This window comes from Sparus aurata, chromosome 6 (assembly GCF_900880675.1).
Source record: "Sparus aurata chromosome 6, fSpaAur1.1, whole genome shotgun sequence".
Classification (NCBI taxonomy): domain Eukaryota; kingdom Metazoa; phylum Chordata; class Actinopteri; order Spariformes; family Sparidae; genus Sparus; species Sparus aurata.
Window position 1 is genome coordinate 16,925,405 of NC_044192.1, and position 16,635 is coordinate 16,942,039.

Here is a 16,635-nt window from a genome sequence, read left to right on the forward strand (position 1 = left end):
GCCTGATCCAATATCAAATATAACATTTAAATCCATGAGATTTGGATATTTATTTGGATCTGCATCTGTTTGTTCTCAGTCATAGATACCAGCCACCTAATATACCTAATACACAGGATTTCTTCATCTAGTTCCATGCATTATCCCCCAAAAAATTTACAAATGTGAAAAAAGCAATGTTAAAGAAATTATGATGTTAAAGAAAGTGGGGGAAAAAATCCTGGATCTGTCCCTTTTATCAGGATCCACATAAAAAGTTAAAGTTTTGTAGGAATCTGTCATAGTTTTTATGTAATCCTGCTAACCAACCAACCAACAAATGGACACAGGTGAAAACTTAACCACCTTGGCGGGGATAAAAATGCCCATCACAGCTTTGCAGAGCCCACACTGACAAATTGCTTGTGTTTACCAACCAACAATCCAAAACAGAAACATAAACGATTTACAGCCGCTCTGTTTACAGTGAAAACATTTGACAAGGTTGAACCAGCATTTTGCATTTTGCTTGACATTCACCTTAAACAATCAATTGATTGACAGACCGGTTGGCATTTATTTTCTCTATCAATCAACAAGTCAGTCATGTAATTTTTCAGCACTATACTAATGTTTTGAAAATATAATCGATAGTGGAAATAATTGCTCTTTGCAGCCCTGATTAAACATTATCATATTTGGCAGCAAATTATCTCTATACTGTAACTTAGGAGTTTCCTTCGCAGGAGATCTGATATTAGAAGTGCACAAAGAAACCTCTTTCATATTTATAAAGTAAGTCCTGTGTAATACATACACACATACCAACGTACTGTACAGACTGTTCTTGTGGCTGCCTCTGTCTCACCAGGACAGATGTTGGCGGCGAACAGTGTGTCTCTGTCCTGCAGCTTTCTGAGCCAGTTCCTGCGCAGTCAGCTCAGCTGGCCTCTGCCTGCTCTGCTGGCTGAGCCCAGGCTGGAGGGACACACTTGTCCCCCCCTGGAGAGGCTGCAGGCTCTGCTGATGCTAGAGGAAACAAGGCTGTGGGATGTAAGCCGCAGCTTGGGCTCAATTTGTTGTCTTGGAACAAATACACCAGAGTTTGCAGACTGAGACAGCACTTTTGTTGTTCTGCGTTTTGTTTCTTTTTATAATTTTTTGTTTTAATTGCCACCTGTGGGCTGGAGGAGGCAGATTGCTGTCACACCGACAGGTGAAGCATTTGTATGATTGGTTTCAAATGCTTCAGCCCACTGTTTATCCCAAATAAATTAACCTCTGTGGGCTTATCTGTGAAAATGATCACTTGTTTAACATATAAATTCACATTTTGAAAGGGCAATGTGTTGTATTCCCAGAGGTCATCAGTCTGCATTTTGTTGTTGTTCCGAACAGCTGTTCTTCTAAAACTATGTGTCAGAAAAAAAAAAGATATTTTGAAAATCCTACACCTCAGAACACAAAGCTCCTATCACAGCGAGTATTTCTGATGTTGTGACATGAGTTGCTGCTGTTCGCTGGTGGAGGTCGGCTGTTAGCTCTTTCTCTGCTGCCTGTGTCATTGTCTTCAGGCTGCACTCGGCCTGGCGTTGAGTGCTGTGAAAGGGTCCTTGCGCTGTGAGGACATGACCGCGCACAGGCTAGTCGCTTGTCAACATGTTTCATGTGGACAACCTGATGATGAGATGGCCTGTTGTGTGTTTGCACTTACTTCTGGCTTCTGTGTCCCAATTAGAAAACACTGGCCTTTTTCTAGATTTACTCTTACTTTTATTCCACTAGCAGATTATTTATCTTGGCTCTCTCCTCTGTTTGCTTGCCTGCTTGTACCATTTTTACCTTCAGCTGAATTGAGTAATGACATGAATTTTCATGTTCATGTAAGAGTCACATTATTTTCAATTTATTCAGTTCAGACTAAGGAAAAATATAACTGATGCTGTTTAATTCATGTTCACAATTAAGTAAGTGTGAAGACACACTAGTTTACATACAGTTTACTTTTTTTTCGAGATGGTATTTTAAATTCTTTACATGTTGTTCATCTAAAATGCACTTGTGATGCTTTAATATTTAACAGCAATACATTCACTAGTCTGACTGGCAGTGAGATTTTGCTGTTTATCAAAGATGCTCACAAAGCATCTCCAGTACCTACATAAAGTGATCAACAAAGTGATGAACAATAGCATCAGGTCGGACCACTGTGTTTAACTACCTATCTTTTAACGTTTCAGTTGTAGTTGAAAATAACAGCAGGAATAAACAAATCAGTTTCATATACACTACCAGTCAAGAGTTTGGACACACCTTCTCATTTAATGTTTTTTCTTTGCAAAAAGAAATTGCAAAAACTTTGAATGTCCCCAAGTGCAGTCGCAAAAACCATCAAGCGCTACGACGAAACCAGCTAACATGAGGACCGCCCCAGGAAAGAAAGACCAAGAATCACCTCTCCTAATGAGGATAAGTTCATCAGAGTCATCAGCCTCGGAAATTGCAAGTTAACAATTACATGATTACATAATTAGAGCCCAGATGAATGCCACACAGAGTTCTAGTAGCAAACACATCTCTACATCAACTGTTCAGAGGAGACTGCGCGAATCAGGCCTTTATGGTCAAATGGCTGTTAAGAAAACACTACTAAGGAAAAGCAACACACAGAAGAGATTTGTTTGGGCCAAGAAACACAAGGAATGGACATGAGACCAGTGGAAATCTGTGCTTTGGTCTGGTGAGTCCAGATTTTAGATCTTTGGTTCCACCCGCCGTGTCTTTGTGTGGACAGAACAGGTGAACGGATGGTCTCTACATGCATGGTTCCCACTGTGAAGCATGGAGGAGGAGGTGTGATGGTGTGGGGCTGCTGTGCTGGCGACAATGTTGGGGATTTATTCAAAATTGAAGGCACACTGAACCAGCATGGCTACCACAGCATCCTGCAGCGACATGCCATCCCATCCGGTTTGCGTTTAGTTGGACCATCATTTATTTTTCACCAGGACAGTGACCCCAAAAACACCTCCAGGCTTTTTAAGAGCTATTTGACCAAGAAGGAGTTTGATAGAGTGCTGCCCCAGATGACCTGGCCTCCACAGTCACCTGACCTAAACCCAATCGAGACTGCAAAGCAGTAATCAAAGCAATGGGTGGCTATTTGAAGAATCTAAAATATCAAACATGTTTTGAGTTATTTCACACTTTTTTGTTTACTACATAATTCCATATGTGTTCATTCATAGTTTTGATGCTTTCAGTGAGAATCTACAATGTAAATAGTCATGAAAATAAAGAAAAAACATTAAATGAGAAGATGTGTTCAAAGTTTTGACTGGTAGTGTATCTCCACAATCACCTGCATGTTATGTATCCCGGAAGTGACCGTTACTGTTATTGCAGTTTCACAGTGATTTGGTCTATGGACTAACATGTAGCTAACTAATTGGACAGTTATGTTGGTCTCATCTCTATCATCAATGTAGTCCATCTCAGAAAATATCACGTTATCTGGTGTGACATAATTGTTAGAATGATCCTAAAAGGAATGAAAACGGAAGGGTTTTTGATTCCTCAAAATATTATATCCTGATAGGGATGAAACTTGATAAAAACTTGAAATGTATATATACTTGTTATAATACTAATACAGTAGAATTAATACCATGTTTAAGCAAATGTTCTATGATAACCGTACAGTACTAGAGACTTCTGCCAACTGAGCCATCTTAATTCCGGTTTAGCGTCCAGCTAACTTGAATGGGATTAAAATGATTTAATCTTGTGGCTTCTATAGACTTTCCATAAGTTAGCAGACTGAATGGCTCAAATCTTGATAGTGAAAAAAGTCATTTCAGGGAAGTTGTGATTCTCAAAAGAAAGTACCCACCATTTTTAAAAGTCTTTTTGGCCCAAGTGCATCAGGTGACTAATACTCTGCCTGGGGGCTTGCTCTATGGTCTTACAAGGAGCTTTACAAAGACATACAATGATAATCTATATATAATATAGTGCAGTGATAAACTGGTAGAAACAGGCATTTACTACCATCATATGATGGAGGGGTAGGTACCATGAGAGACAACACAAGTACAAAACACCTTCATTTTTTTATCCCTTTTTTGTCTGGGAAAGGGAAAATCTGCGCTCTTGTGGTGACCCTAGTTACCATGGTTACTAAGTGCCTTTGCATGAATTAAGACTGCATCGCCACAGCTAGTTTATGTATAATGTGGTCTGGATGTGAGACTTTTAGTCACTTAATGGTGAGGAAAAATTGTCAAGTTGCAGGTGTGTGCAGAATGTGTTATGCTTCACTTGTAATATACAGGCTGATAACCTTGAGTTCCCAGCTTGTTATTGCTCCTTTGACTCTGTTCCTGGGTGTGGATGACATATTTCAGACCTGGTCCATGTATGAGCCCATAAAACTCAGTGCCTGACTGTAACGGCTGCAGTGTGTACACTGCTCTGTCATTGGCTGGCGTCCTTTTTACCCACCCTGTCTGCTACCTGACAGAATTACACCCTCAGCTCGAGGAAGGTTGTTCCAAACTGCCCGTCCTTGTGAAAATCACTTGCAGTGCATTGAGTTATTGTGGGCTCTGCTGGGGTTTGCGTTCTCAGATGAAATTATAAGCCTAAGTATAATATTGGCCTTGTATCCCTGAATGTCTTCCAGTAAGGAGATGAGTTGCAGTTCTTGTCATCGATGCATGTGGATGAAATCACTGGAAGCTAGTCCTATGTGTGAGAGAGGAAGTTCTCCACCCTGTAGGCTTTTTATTATTCATGCTGGGACACTGCATGCTGTTTTGTTCGCCTCTTCATCGTTGCTGGCAGTTTGAAGCTCTTCAAAATCCTGCTGAATGCAATCGAAATCGCATCTGAAAGGAAAAGTATGAGTATGAGGGAAGTAGTTTTCAGCCTCATACAGACTTTTGAAGAAGCAGTTAATCATTTTATGAATTTATTTTCTTGTAAATATCTACCAGAGGTGCTAACCTGACAGGAGAGGAAGAGGGAGAAGGGAGTGACAGCAGATGAAATGAATTTGAGATTTATAATCCCCCAGCCGTGACCCCCATTTCCTGCATCTAGACGTCCTGGGGAAATGTCATGTCAGACTTGTGTTGGCCAGATGCAACGGACAGGAGAGAGAGACGCCTCCACACACTGCATATGCTCACATACAACGTCCTTGCCTCTGCTGATACCAGCATTCATTGACCTGCATTTTTTTTTCGTTTTGTCACGTATTAATTGTTTGTTTGTCGTCATGCACACTGTTCCTCTAGATACCAGTGAATCACATCCTCATTCCTCACTTATGATGTAGTAACAGACACTACAGCTGTGCCTTTTTCTGCTGCTGCTAGTAGAAATGTCACCACAGAAAATCTCCGTCTGTAGGATACTCAAAGGCCTTTTTTTGCTTCCAGGAAGATTAAAGAGGATTATGTAATTGCACGTTATGGAGGAGGCTTTAAGATGATTTTAGCTAAGTTGATTTAGCTTTTTCTAAAATGTGGATTTGCTAGCTTAAATACTTTTCACATTCTCTATTGTGTTTAATTTAGTATCAGTTCAGGAACAGAGTGGATATACCAGTTTGGCGATGATGCAAAAACTCCTTGACAACATGAATCTAGAACTTGTTTATCAAAAGAAACACTGCAGATGAATTAAGGTTTTCTCAGCAATTACTATTAAATTATTCACCAGCTAAATAGTTCATGATTCTTAAAGGACCAGTCCACCAAAAATTATGTACCCGCCCAGCTGAATTTTCATCGTCTATGAAACATTTCTGGAGCTTCACAGCAAAACAGTGTTGAAGCATTCTCCTAACCAACTAAAGTAGGCGGGGAATTGTTTTTATTTAAAAAAACAACTGAAAAAATAAAGAAACATAAAATGGCTCCACACAACTGAGAAGTGTAATCCAAGTGGCCGGAAGCCCAGAGATCCAAAATTGATTTTAAAAGCATGCTATTTACGTCCTTGATGCATGGTTGAGCTCATGCCCACTTCACTCTGGCTGTGGCTAACACTAACAACTACAATTAAGCTTTCACCTTTAAAAAATTATCTAAAAAACATTTTCAGGACAACTTTGGACCCGATATACACCTAATCTAGATATAATGTAAATACCTAAATTACATAAATACATGTTGTTGTTTTGTTTTTCTTACGTTGAAACAAGTCCCCATCTACTTCAGTTGATTTCCAATTGTATCTTAATGAATTTTCATTTTTGTATAAACATTTCCTTTAAATATGAATGTTTGTCTTGCCTTATGTCTTTACTCTTCTAGGACAGTACACTGAATATCTAGTCGACCAAACAAGACATTTAAGGACGTCATTGTGGGCTTTGGGAATCACTGATTGACATTTTTCCCCATTACCTGACACTTTATAGACCAAAACACTCATCAGGTTGGGAATTAATATGGAAAATAATCAACAGATAATCAATACTCTCAGCCCTAGTTTTAAGAGGCATGTGGGTTTGTTCTGATACATCCGTCCATTAGCGTGACAGTAGGAAGATTTGAAGTTGCCCTTCCCTGACCAGTCAGTCAGTGAGGAGATGGGCAGCAGCAGGAGAGCGGATGAGCATGTTTTCTCTGCCAGTCTGTCAGTGTCGGTCTATCTCAGTGTGTGGGAACGGCCTTTGACCTGCCGCAGACAAGGGTGTAGCGATGAGGCGGAGCGCCTGCTGAGCCTGCCGCACTCCTATCATTAGCATGTAGAGCCACGCTCCCCCACTGCACCAACCATTGTTTTCCACTGTTTCTGTCCCTGACAAGAAACATGCTTCATCTTTGACAACCCACATCTGCTCCTTTTTAATTTAGCAGCTATTTATCGAGGTCAAGGGTTTTCTAATGCATCACAGATTGATGCACAGCTTATTTTTTACTCTATAGTATCATATATAGTAAGGTGTCATAACCTTAATTTCCCCCCGGTAGTCTAAATGGTTTTATTATTATGTATTTTTCCTTTCGGTGGAGCTCTTCCGTGGCATTTATTTCAGCCCAGTAGCTGACTGATGGTTGTTTTCTTTGCCCCGCTAAGCTGACAGCTCCATTTGGTGGATTTTTAGCCATGGTTGGTGTTCAGGGGAGGTGACACTTTGTGGATCGCAGACAAAGTGATGCACAGGTTACATGAGCAAAGAGATCAGCAGCAGGGGTTGGCATAATGGAGGAGTTTGAAATAAATGAGGCTTGTGCCAGGTTCTTTCCTTTTGATAAAAATCCCAGAGCAGATAAAATGATGCCATTTTTACTGCCATAGATATCCTGTCATTTTATGGAGGAGGCTTTTCTGCAATGCACAGTGTCTGTTCCATTTGAAGCTGTGTTGTGGATGATGATGTTGATTTGTATGTTTATACTTGAGGCTGATTTGTTTGTCTGCATTGAATGCATTGGCATAATTCCCCCGATGCTCAGTTTCATCCTTTATAAAATTGAGTTAAGGCAAAGCTTTTTTTAATGAGCTGAAATCCAGCCTCTCTGGATAGTTACCAGAATGCTGTTTAACCACCTCAAAGACTTTCAGGTTTTAATAATCAGATCCATGATGCACTGTATTTTTGTACCCTTTTGATTATCAATTTCTCCTGAATGTTATTGTTCATTGCAGTAACAGAAGTTGGTACATCCCCTGCTTACCTCGGGATGATACCTAGCTCTTTCCCTATTGAAAGCTTGTTTGCCAAAATGTGTCAGCATGCGTAGGGCTGTAGCTATCAATTTCATTATTGATTAATCTGCCAACTACTTTCACAATTAATCAATTTCACTATTTAGTCAATAACATGTCAAAATATCGTGGTAAGTGCTCACTATAATGCCCCAGAGCCCAGAGTGACATCTTCAGATTGCTTCTTCTGTCAAACTGTCCAACCCACCGTGTTTTTTGGTTCATAAATCAGGCCACTTTGTCTGTGGTGTTGTGGAAAACCCTCAAAAGTGAATAACATAATCTTCAACTTTATTCATCACTGAAGAACGGTTGGTTTTTCAGCACAAAGTATGACATAAAACCAATCAACAAACATGAAAGAACAATGTATAAGCATAATGGGAGCATACCAGCAAGTGTTTTTTCATGTGGTCTGCGTCATCCGTTTGTTCCCAGCATCTTCAGTTCATAAAAGATTCTTCTTGTCTTCACTGTTCATCTGGAACAACTATAAATTCAAACATCAAATTTTTCCTGTATTTTGGTTAATGAGCAAATATTTTCTGAACTAATGACATCCCCCTCTGCCTGGGCTCTACTTTGTCTTTTGTGCAAATTACCAAATGTTAGCGTGCTAAAAATGCTAAACTAAGACTGTGAATATGGTGACCCTGCTACACACCTGCATTTTAGCATTGTCATTGTGACCATGTTGGCATGTAACGCATACACCGTGGTGTAAAGCTTCAAGAAACTACTTTTTCTTCAGCCTTGTTTGATAACACATTGGATACCCCAGTGACAGCAAGGCTGTCATGTTACCCAAAAAGTTTTTATTTTCAAAAGAGCCAACATGTTTCCCATCAACAGATTAAAGTTTGGGAGAGAACTCTCCTCCTGCTGATTCTTTGGTATTTACTCAGCGTGAAAACATCAGCTGAGAGCTGATTAACAAAGTGCAGAGCTGTACCTTGAGTCTTGTACCATCAGTTCTTTGCACATTTGTATAAACAAGTCTCTACCTAATGGAGGCCGTCTGCTGAACCACTTCTGTCCTAAAAGCTAAATCTGAGTGCGCCAGTGTTGTCGGCACAGGGGACCCACATAAAAACTCCCCGCCGTTCGTGACAGCAAGGGTCCCAGCCAGCTCCCGCAGAGCCTCTCTGCTGCCTTGGGGAGACTTGGAGATGGCTGAGCGGTGCAGGTTCTGCCAGCATGTGCCTGACTAGAGATGAGACCCAGTTTTCTCTGACATACACACCCCAACATCTCCAGAGATTTCATTTTATCTCTTTCATATCTCGCTCTCCATCTGCCTTGCTTGTTTTGTTGCTGAGGCCTAAATCTTTGCTGCCTTGTCGTTCCTGAGCAGAGAGAGCTGTTATACAAATAATACAATTTAAATGATTATAATAGAAGTTAGAGTTGCATTAATATCTGCCTGCCAGATATATTTGCTTTATTTTTAAGTAACTGACTGTTATTGAGACTTCATTTGTGCAAAGACGAAGTGAAGGTTTTTTTTAAGTGTTATAGAATATTTAACAAAATCCTTTAAACAGCTGTACTGTTATATTGACTTCCAATAACTTATTACTGACCTGTTGTTTGGTGTTGTTTTGTTGTGTTGCAGAGGGAGATGAAGGAGCAGCTGGCCACCCTGCAGGACAGTGAGAAGGGACACACTGAGGCCCTGCAGCTCCTGCAAAGACAACTTACTGAGACCAAGGTACTGAAACATTACAACATTTTTCAACAGAACAGTCCTCATTTGTAGAGCTGCACCTGCAAAAATCATTCAGGTGCATACAGCAGCATTGTAGAATTGTTGTCTTTATTTGTGTAGTTGATAAAAATGTTAGAAAATACTGGATAAATGGCCGTTCCAGAGCCTAAAGTGGAGTATTAGTACCAAAACATTCGGTTCACGACAATATGCACAAACCAATCAGTAAGTGTTCTAAAGACTTAAAATAATTAATTGAGCTGAAATAGTTTGCTGATTAAGTAAACAGAATTCATCAACATCTATTTTTATTATTGATTGACATATATTTCAAGTTTCAGCTTCTTAATTGTGAACATGTGCTGTATTTATGTAGTATTTGATATCAGACTGAATATTTTGTTTGGGCTCCATCAACATTTATTTTCTCCACTGATTATTTTCTAGATTAATCATTTATATATAGTATGTCAGAAAATGAAAATCATGTTTTCGGATGTCTTGTTTTATCTGATCAAGAGTTGGAAAGGAAACGATACTCCTTTAACTGTCATGAAATGCATTAAAATCAGCAAATGTTCACATTTGAGAAGCAATAAGATTTTTTCTTTAAAAATTCAACCGATTGTTTCAGCTCTAATTCTTTTGTTTTGGTTTGTTGGTTGGACAAAAAAAACCAACTTAAATCACATCACATCCCCGACTTAATGAAAGTGTGAAGACCATTAATCGTACTTTTCTGACATTTTACAGACAGAACTGTTAATTGATTAATACCAAAATAAATGCCAGAATTCCCATTTTAATATAACAAGTAATTAATTATACACCAACAAATGTCAAGGGAATTCAGCCGTAACAGAATCCCGTGGATATTGAGAGAAGCATCCTTGTTTGCATCTTAAGCAATCAAATGGAGACAGTAATGTTCAGCTAGTAGATGAAGTTCTTATAGAAAAACCGTCAGGAAATAACGGAGAGGTCTGTTTAACATGTGCACTCTTTCAGTCACTGATTTTCCGTCTTTTCCTCCAAACTGATTTAGATTGACAGTTAAATTCCGACAGGTAAATTGGTTTATTGAGCGGCTGTTTAGTCTCGACACCTTGTTTTAATCAGCGGACCATGAGCATCCACTCGATATGTCAGCCCTCAAGACACAAACACACACACACAAACACACACATACACGTCTCCTCTCTCTCCTGTGTGACATTGAAGCTATTGACCAAGAAAAGGTCTTGGAGACAGTATCGCAGCCGTCAGCATTATTTGTCATTTCAGTGGCGTGTTCCCCTTCCTCTTGTTTTTGTACCTGCTGTACTCCTCTGTCTTCCTGAGCTCTGCACTGCAGGACCCTCAGCTGCCAGAGAGCCCAGCCCCTGTCAATTTCAGCCTGTCCATCCACTCACTCTGACTGCTAGATTGTATGCCTTACAGCCGCCCCCACGGCTCATTGGAAATGAGCTGATCTCATTAGATCTACATCTATTTGCACAGAGTGCACTGCCTGGAAGAGAGCCACACTGTGACCTCAGTGATCTCTGAAGCATTTAGGAAGCATTTAGGTTTTAGATGTAGATGACTTATGAGTTTCAGTTTCTTTTTTATTTTCAGTTTTCCCTCACAGTTTGTTTAGGTTCAGAACACAGACTTACTTGGTTAGTTTTAAGAAAAGATCAGGGTTTGAGTTAAGATAGACCCTTTTACCAGGTTCACCGTGTGATAGATAATAATTTCTTCCATATTTTTCAGGTCTCTTTCCCAAGTGGAAGGCTTTTATATTACAAAAAGGTGATTTGTGTGTTGGAATAATAATCCTGGAACTACATTAATTATGATGATGTAGGAAAAGTCTTTACATTACTATTTTCACAAATGCTGTAGTATTGCCCAAGACCTGCAAACCGTCTTTGTTGTGTAAAATCTGTTGTTTTCCCCTTAAATGTTAGACTGACTTGCATCTCAGTTCTTGTTTGAAGATTGAGATGAATCCCTGCAGCAGCCTGGCTTTCATTTTAACTGAACGTTCCTGCCTTGCACTCCAATTTGAGTCCTTGGCTTGTGTGTGTCTCTGTCTGAAGGATAGGCATTGTGTCCTATTCACATACCCACCGGGGATTCGCTTCATAATCACATGCTTCCCTGAAAGGTAGCCAGCCTCCTGTCTCCAAGGGCTGCAGACACCCTCTTAGTGCCATCACATCCTGCTGGGCCAAGGCAACAGACACGTCACTAAGAGACTGATAGGTGGGCTGCTGCAGTCCTCCCCATCCTCCTCCGTACCATCAGTTTTCAATTCTTAACTAGGCAGGAGGGCTGCGATCCAGCTCATTTAATGTCATAGCTCTCACGCTTGCCTGAAATAGTCATCTGAAAAGTTCCCACAGGCAGAGCAAGAATACCTTCCCTGTGTTCCCTGAAAGAACAAGAGGAACGGGCCTGCTGTGTAATTAAACCTTAGAACACAGTTCCTGAATCCTGCTCCTCCTGAAAAGATCAGAGGAGTGGCTGATATTCTCAACAGAGAAAATAAACAAGTTTCATCTGAAGTTCTTGTTTGGATCAATTACGATGCAAGTCGGTAGTGATTAATTTTCTCTTGTTCTGAAGCTGCTCTTTGATGAAGAGACGCTTGGATTTATTTTGAATCTGTGTACAAACACAACGTCAGCTTTTACTCTTTAAAAATGAATGTCAAGGGCAGACGGGGGAACTTTCAACGAAACGTCTGAATGAAGCCCAGTCTTTGTTCCTCAGAAGCTTCAATCTGAAAGACTCCTGCTCTCTGTGTGCAATTTTTTAACAGAGTTTCCACATCACACCCTTTTGTTCTGTCTCAGACACTCAGACTGCTCAGACTCAGATGATTCATTCTCTTTGATGTCCAGCTTCCCATTTTTTCTCTTCAGCTACAAACCAGTTTCTTTACTCTACAGCTCCCAGTGTGCTGTCCCTCGCAAACTGTCTGCCCACCAGTCTTAAAATCAGCCATCTTCAGACACAGGATGTCCTTTGGGATGCCCTCCTCTGTCATCTTTTAAGAGTCATTTCTGTTACCATGTGCTTTGTTTCACCTAACTAAGTCATTGAAAACTGCTTCTTTGCCTCAATGGACGGCTGTACACACACTGTTCTCAGAGAGCCACTTAAGTCAATACGTGTATAAGCTAAATCAATAAATGAATGTTAATGTGATATTAACACGATTTAGGGCTCTTTGTAAGCTGTTGAATTACTGACCCTTGTCTAATTAAGAGTCAGACTATTGTGACTGAAACGCTTAACAAACGCAGCTAACTACAGTACAAAGTCTATTTCACAGTCTCATAATTGCAGCTATAAATAGCCTGGCAGAGGTTTAACCGTCTTTTTCCTCTTTCTTTCAGTCCTCTGCCAAGAGTCTGCGCGCGACTATCGGCGACGCCTTTGAGCGGCTCCACCGCTTCCTGCGCGAGCGTCAGAAGAGCATGCTGGAAGAGCTGGAGATGGACACAGCCCGCAAGCTGGCCGATATCGAGCACAAGATTCAGTGCTATAGCCAGCAGCTGCGTGACGTCAAGGAGGGCATCCAGATCCTGCAGGAGCGCCTTAACGAGTCGGGACGACACGACTTCCTGGAGGGCGTGGCTGTCACATCTGAGAGGTGCTTCACCTGCCCTGTGTTTACTGGAACTGTCTTGGTATTTTTATATGGAGGCATAAAACAGTCAATATCAAACACAATTTTTATATTATCTATTATTATTTTTATATTTTCACAATACTTCACAATTAGATTAGAAGTGTTGACATGGGTCTTCAAGAGTCAACAAAAACCGGATTCTTTTCTTTTCATTTTTTTTATTAAAGGACTATAGTGACGATATAGAGGACTCAAAATCAAAAAATAAATAGACAGATTCCTCAATAAATGCGTTTATATGCCAGTAAATGCACCAAGGATACTTTTTAAGATGAATGTAGGGGTTGAATATTTTAATGTATTTATTTATGTTAATATTACTTCTCTTATTATGTACCTTCATATTGAAGCACCTTTTTATTTACTTTCCCCCTTATTGACATAATGAGGCAGAAATGCATTAAGAAATGAAAAAATAAAACAATGTAATAGAAAGTTAATGAATAGGAAAATTAAGAAAAAAGGAAAATTAATAGTAAAGCAAATTAAAGGAGAAACATATTTACACATGTCACATTTTTAAGATAACTAATGTCAAAATGTTTTATTTATTTTTGGTGCATGGTATGTATTTTTTTTCTTGAGCCCTTTATTTATTTACTGTTTCAGATCTCCATAGTCCAATGCAGTCCTTTTATCAACTCTTGAAGTCCCATAGCAATGCTTAATTTAACCGTAATTCATTCAATTTTTTAAAATAATAATAATTTTTAAAAAAAGCTTGGAGCGTTCCTGATGTTTTTTCTCCCCATGCGAAATGTAAGGTTGCTTTAATTTTGGACAAAGTGCAGATTTGAGCAACAGCGTCGGCTAATCCCTGAACAGATGGCGCTGTAGGCCTGAAATAAACCAGCTGCAGTGTTTAATCTGTAAGGGGTACTTGAGGACGGTTTAATTGAACAGTTTAATATCTTGGAGCAGAGTAATGAGGTTGAATGTAGAGCTAACAAGAATGACACAATCAAATGTTATGTCATCTTTTTTATAAAATAGATTTGATGGACAAGCGGGGAAGATCAATGCAATCTACTCAGCTGAGCAGTCCCAAGAGACAAAGTAGGGCTCTGTATCAACTACCAGTACTTTTGTTTTATAGTACCAAATTGTGTTAACTGTCACATAAGACATCAAAAGGTGTCAAATATTAAGTTCTGATTCAGATTCTGAATCAAGTTCACTTGTCAGATTTCTTTGATCCACGTCAGGTGTTCAGCTACATTTTTTTTTCTTTATTTAACCAAACATTTTACGACTTATTTGGTTAAGCCAACATTTAAATACTGGTAGAAAAATTTGTTTGTGTTCCTAAACTTCCAACAATAGAGTTATCTCTTATATATTTTTATAAGCTATTATAAAACCACAAGCAGTTAAGTGTTTTTTTATGATGGGATAGGTTAGCTAGTTGATCCTACATCACCTTTATTTAATTAAATTCATGTTTCTGTCCTCATCCAAGGCGAGTCATCAATAATAGGTACATATCTTGCAGGATATGAATATATATTTTGGATAAATATGTTTTATTTTTTATGTATACCAATATTTAACTGACTATTTTTTTTTTTTAATCCTTACACATTGAATAACTTGATGTTTCTGTATAAGTGTTTGAAGTTTTAACATACTGCTCAGTTATTTTCATGTGAGAAACCCACTCAGTATCTTCCCTGGACAACATGTAGGAGTGCACTGAGTGATTCATGTGGGGGTTCATATTGAATCATAGTGTAATGGTGTTAAAGCTGAACTGCCCCCTCTGCCTCTATCCTCCCTCTGATACATTCATCTCTGTTGCCAGAGATTCATGAGGCAGTTTATAAATTGTTAAATGTCAATAATGCCACATTTCTATGACACAAACCAGAATTTGTACTTGAATCCTCAACGTTGTGGGTTAAACAACACGCAACATTGTTTTGGAAAAGCAAATTGGTTTCAGCCCCTTATTGATCTGCTTTTCTGTCTCAGGATTAAAGGGAAGATACATGAGACCAATCTGACATATGAAGACTTCCCAACATCCAAGTACATGGGGCCCTTGCAGTATACAATATGGAAGCTGCTCTTCCAGGATATCACACCAGGTATGTAAAGATGACTGGAAAATGAGGTGTGTGTAACTTAAATCTGCTGGTTGGTTCTCAACTGTGTGTTATTTAGTGTCAAACACAGCTAGTGTAATAGAAATGATTCAACAATTATGCACATCTGCTCTTTTTGCAGAGTTAAGTGAGAAGATTCATACCACTCTTATGTCCGTCTGTTAAATAGAATTCCACAGATCAGTTAAGCTTCGTATAAAGACTGGAAACAGGGAAACCATTAGTCTGAAAGCCTATCTCCTCGCTAAAAACCCCATAACACCCTTTAATATCTGGCTCATGTCGTCACTGGGAAAGTGGCAATCTCATGGCCAAGAATAAATACCCCTATAAAGTCCTTTTGGCCATCAAAGGATGATTGGATTGAGCTGTCAACGAAATAAACTGTATAAAGAAATGTACCTTTTCCTTACTACAACAGTGCTACAACAGACTACAATCTGATCAATATGTGCAATTCTGGACAAAAATGACTATACACTGTACTAATTGTAACCCACTGCCTGTGTGGCCCCTATCGACCCTTATCTTTCCATTTTTCTTTTGTTTTAACCAGAAAACAGCACCAAAAACAATGTTACAAAAATAAATTAACCAACTGATATGTGCATGATGTGAACATGACAGACTGGGAAAAAACAGAAGGGCAAACTTGTTTTCTGGCAATGAGAAAGGAGTAAATCACCTATCTTTAGTAAGTCTCTTTCTGTATTAAAGTGGTGTTTGTGTGGTTTTACTAGTAGTTATGTGGTTGTCTGTTTCGTAGCAGAGTGCAGTGACCCCATATAATACCAACATATTGTCATATACACTCAGCTTTTTTTACATATGATATAAACAAGATAGAATGTGTTAATGGGCAAGCTTTAGAGGTGCTGATTCTGTTAAATCTGGACTGGGCCATACAAGCTGTTTTTCCCTGTTTCCAGTCTTTATGCTGAGCTAAGCTTACCATCTACCTATCTGTGTACTTGGATTTAACGGACAGTGAGGAGTCCAAAAGAGCTGTTCCTTTGAAAACACGCTTGGTATCTAATTATCCTCCAGCTGTTGACTGTTTGACTTCTAAACATGGAGTGCACAAAGTAGTCGAGCCTTGCATTAGGATTCCGGGATGCTTTGGGCTTTTTCTTCCTCCATGGAGGAAAACCATTGGTTGGGCCCCGAGGGCAGTGAGATGCAAGTCTGTGTTTCACCGTGCCAAGAGGAGCATGACTCCCTCTTCCCTCCAGCCATCACTCACTCACAGGAGATTATTTAAAATAATGTGCTGAGGAACTTCTTACTCCCTCAATCAATTCTCCCACTGCCGCCCGCTGGCCACCGAGGGGAGGCCGCACGTTTTTTTCTTTGGCCTCCCTTGACTGGCTGCCAAATGGAACAATTGGTTACGATCCATCACCAGCAGTTGCCAGAGACGATATAAAGACATT

General features: G+C 39.6%; 1 protein-coding gene across 2 annotated transcripts in view; it reads left to right on the forward strand.

The window, feature by feature from the left end:
• Positions 1-16,635, forward strand: part of trim62.1 (tripartite motif containing 62, tandem duplicate 1) — a 46,886-nt gene that overhangs the window by 24,451 nt on the left and 5,800 nt on the right. Inside the window, exons 3-6 of one of the 2 annotated variants that reach the window (XM_030420849.1) lie at positions 9,320-9,415; positions 12,802-13,058; positions 14,091-14,153; positions 15,069-15,184. In XM_030420849.1, the coding sequence (XP_030276709.1) occupies positions 9,320-9,415; positions 12,802-13,058; positions 14,091-14,153; positions 15,069-15,184 (532 nt within the window). The remainder of the gene's footprint in view (positions 1-9,319; positions 9,416-12,801; positions 13,059-14,090; positions 14,154-15,068; positions 15,185-16,635) is intronic. The other variant, XM_030420850.1, reaches the window with a different exon arrangement.